General features: G+C 55.7%; 1 protein-coding gene across 1 annotated transcript; it reads right to left on the bottom strand.

The window, feature by feature from the left end:
• Nucleotides 1-1,159: 1,159 nt before the first annotated feature.
• On the bottom strand, nucleotides 1,160-2,164 carry HNRNPA0 (heterogeneous nuclear ribonucleoprotein A0). The gene has a single exon (XM_056864500.1). It carries the CDS (start codon nucleotides 2,079-2,081, stop codon nucleotides 1,167-1,169), a length of 915 nt encoding a protein of 304 aa, XP_056720478.1. The 5' UTR covers nucleotides 2,082-2,164; the 3' UTR covers nucleotides 1,160-1,166.
• Nucleotides 2,165-2,484: the final 320 nt, after the last annotated feature.

The raw sequence follows: 2,484 nt of genomic DNA, 5'->3' as shown, positions 1-2,484 counted from the left end.
AAATTCTTTGATACCATGTAGGTTTGTCCTTTGCCATGTAAAGACCTAATAAACTTTACAGATTTTAAAGCCATTTTTTCCTGTTGCTGGGACACTTATCACAATGGTCTACTATTCTGCCAGCAGATGGCACTGTAAATGAGAACAGTTTAGATAGTGAAGTCACTTCAAACAGATGCTATGCAAACAAAGTATTTAATAAAAAGGAAGAAACTCTGGATCCTTTACAGGCAAGCCAATAAATAACACAATGTGAAACTGAGCAATCTGAAGTTTTGAACACTTATATGAAAAAGCACATGCTTTAAGTGTGCTAGAACTACATAAGCTGATGGAAAACTCCTTATACAAAAAAACAGACCAACTGTGTCAGCGAGGCAAATGGCCCAATTACAAAATGGTGGACATTTAATAAAGTATTTAAACAGTTCATCCACCAATGGGCATTTCAAAAATCGGCCTATAACTCTGAAGTAACAATCCAATAATAGCAGGGCAGCAAAAAAGTTAATTGAGGCCTGTGCTAGAAATGAAGCATTTTACACTAAAATATGGAGAAATTTGAGCAGACTCAAAGAGCCTTTGCTTTAACTGTATGGAATGAACTCTAGGAAAAAAGACATGTAAAGGTCAATGAACACAATGATTTATTTAAAAAATAAAAATGTAAAAACGATTCCCCCCCCCTTTTACAGCCATGGGATCAGAGTAGATTTTGTAGAAAAAAATGTGTAGGTATCCAAGTCCTTACAAAGTTAATTCCCCTTTTCCCCCTCCCAAGTTTTTTTTTAAATTCCAGAATCAGCACAACATTCCCTCCCAGCCCCCAAATAAACCAAAATTAAAACAATCTTGTTCCTAGTATAAAAACGACCAATGTCCAAGCAATAAAAAAATAGAGTCCATCAATGACTAACACAAAACCGCTGTGTGAGGCCCAGTCCATCTTCGGAAAGAGAGAAGTGGCCCAGGCAGCAGAGAGACCCCAGCAGGGGTGTATTTGAGAGCCGCTCCGCGCCATGGGAGCCTTTTTTATATGGAGGTGGCCCGTAGGCGAAGAGTAGGGGGACTACTTTAGAATCTGGCCCGGTACAAACGGAGAGCGTGTACTCCATGCAGACGAAAACCGATATTCCCCCAAGCGCGACCCATGGGAAAATCCCCGCTTAGAAGGGGCCTCCTCCGTAGCCTCCCCCGCCATAGCCGCCTCTGTAAGGTCCACTGTTACTGCGGGCCCCCCAGCCGCCGCCGCCGCCGCTCTTCATGGGGCCGTAGGACGACTGCTGCTGGCTGTAGCTGCCGAAGCCTCCGTATCCGTTGCCGTTATCGCCGCCGCCGCCTCCTCCGTAGGAGCCTCCGCCGTACGACCCGTAGCCGCCGCCGCCGCCGCCGTAGCCTCCGTAGCTGTTATAGCCTCCGCCGCCGCCTTTGGAGAGCCCGTTGTGGTCCCGGTTGCCGCCGCCGCCGCTCCTTCCCCGCCCCCTGCCGCCCCAGCTGGACCGGGAGGAGCCCCCCCCTCCTCCTCCTCCTCCGCCTCCCGCCTGGATGTCTTCCCGGGGCACGGCCTTCTTGACCTCCACGCGGTGGCCCTGGATGGGGTGGAACTTGACCACGGCGGCCTTGTCGGCGGCGTCGTGGCTCTGGAAGTAGACGAAGCCGAAGCCGCGCTTCTTGCCGCTCTGCTTGTTGGAGATGATCTCGGCCTTCTCCACGGGGCCGAACTGGCTGAAGTGCTCCACCAGGTCGTTCTCGCCCAGGTCCCCCTTGAGGCCGCCGACGAAGAGCTTCTTCACTTTGGCGTGGGCGCCGGGCCGGGCCGAGTCCTCGCGGGAGACGGCCCGCTTCAGCTCCACCGCGTTGCCGTCCACGGCGTGCGGCGAGGCGGCCATGGCGGCGTCGGCCTCCTCCACGGCCGAGTAGGTGACGAAGCCGAAGCAGCGGGAGCGCTTGGTCTGCGGGTTCAGCACCACCACGCAGTCGGTCAGCGTGCCGTAGGCCGAGAAGTGCTCCCGCAGCCCGGCCTCCGTCGTCTGCACGTTCAGGCCGCCGATGAACAGCTTACAGAGCTGGGAGTTCTCCATGCCGGAGCCGCGGCCGCCAAACGCCTCCTCGCCTCCTCTCCGCTGCCGCCGGCAGGGGGCAGCTGCGGCCTAGCGGGGGCGGACGCTACGGGGCGGGCGCTCGTCACAGGCGGGAGGGCGGCCGCGGCGACCGGGCCTGGCTCCGCCGGCAGAGAACGGGGAAAGGGGGTGGGGAAGAGGAAGCGCACACGCACAAAATGGCGGCGCCTACTCCTCCTCAGGCGCGCTCGCCGCCGGTTACTGGTGCCCACACACAAAGGAAACGCTGGACGGCCCGCCCACCCAGGGCTTGCAGAACACGCCCCCGTTCTGAGACCTAAAGCGGCTCCGCCGCTACTTTTTTGCGTCAGAGACATCCCTTCCTTGACAGACAGCTGGGAAAGCCAATCGTTTCTCTCCCTCG

Source organism: Euleptes europaea, chromosome 1 (genome assembly GCF_029931775.1).
Source record: "Euleptes europaea isolate rEulEur1 chromosome 1, rEulEur1.hap1, whole genome shotgun sequence".
NCBI classification, from domain to species: Eukaryota; Metazoa; Chordata; class Lepidosauria; order Squamata; family Sphaerodactylidae; genus Euleptes; species Euleptes europaea.
This window is presented reverse-complemented; position numbering and strand designations above follow the sequence as displayed.

Bases quoted from the DNA above. Each gene is read 5' to 3' on its own strand.
- HNRNPA0 (XM_056864500.1), bottom strand. From the start codon at position 2,081: ATGGAGAACTCCCAGCTCTGTAAGCTGTTCATCGGCGGCCTGAACGTG.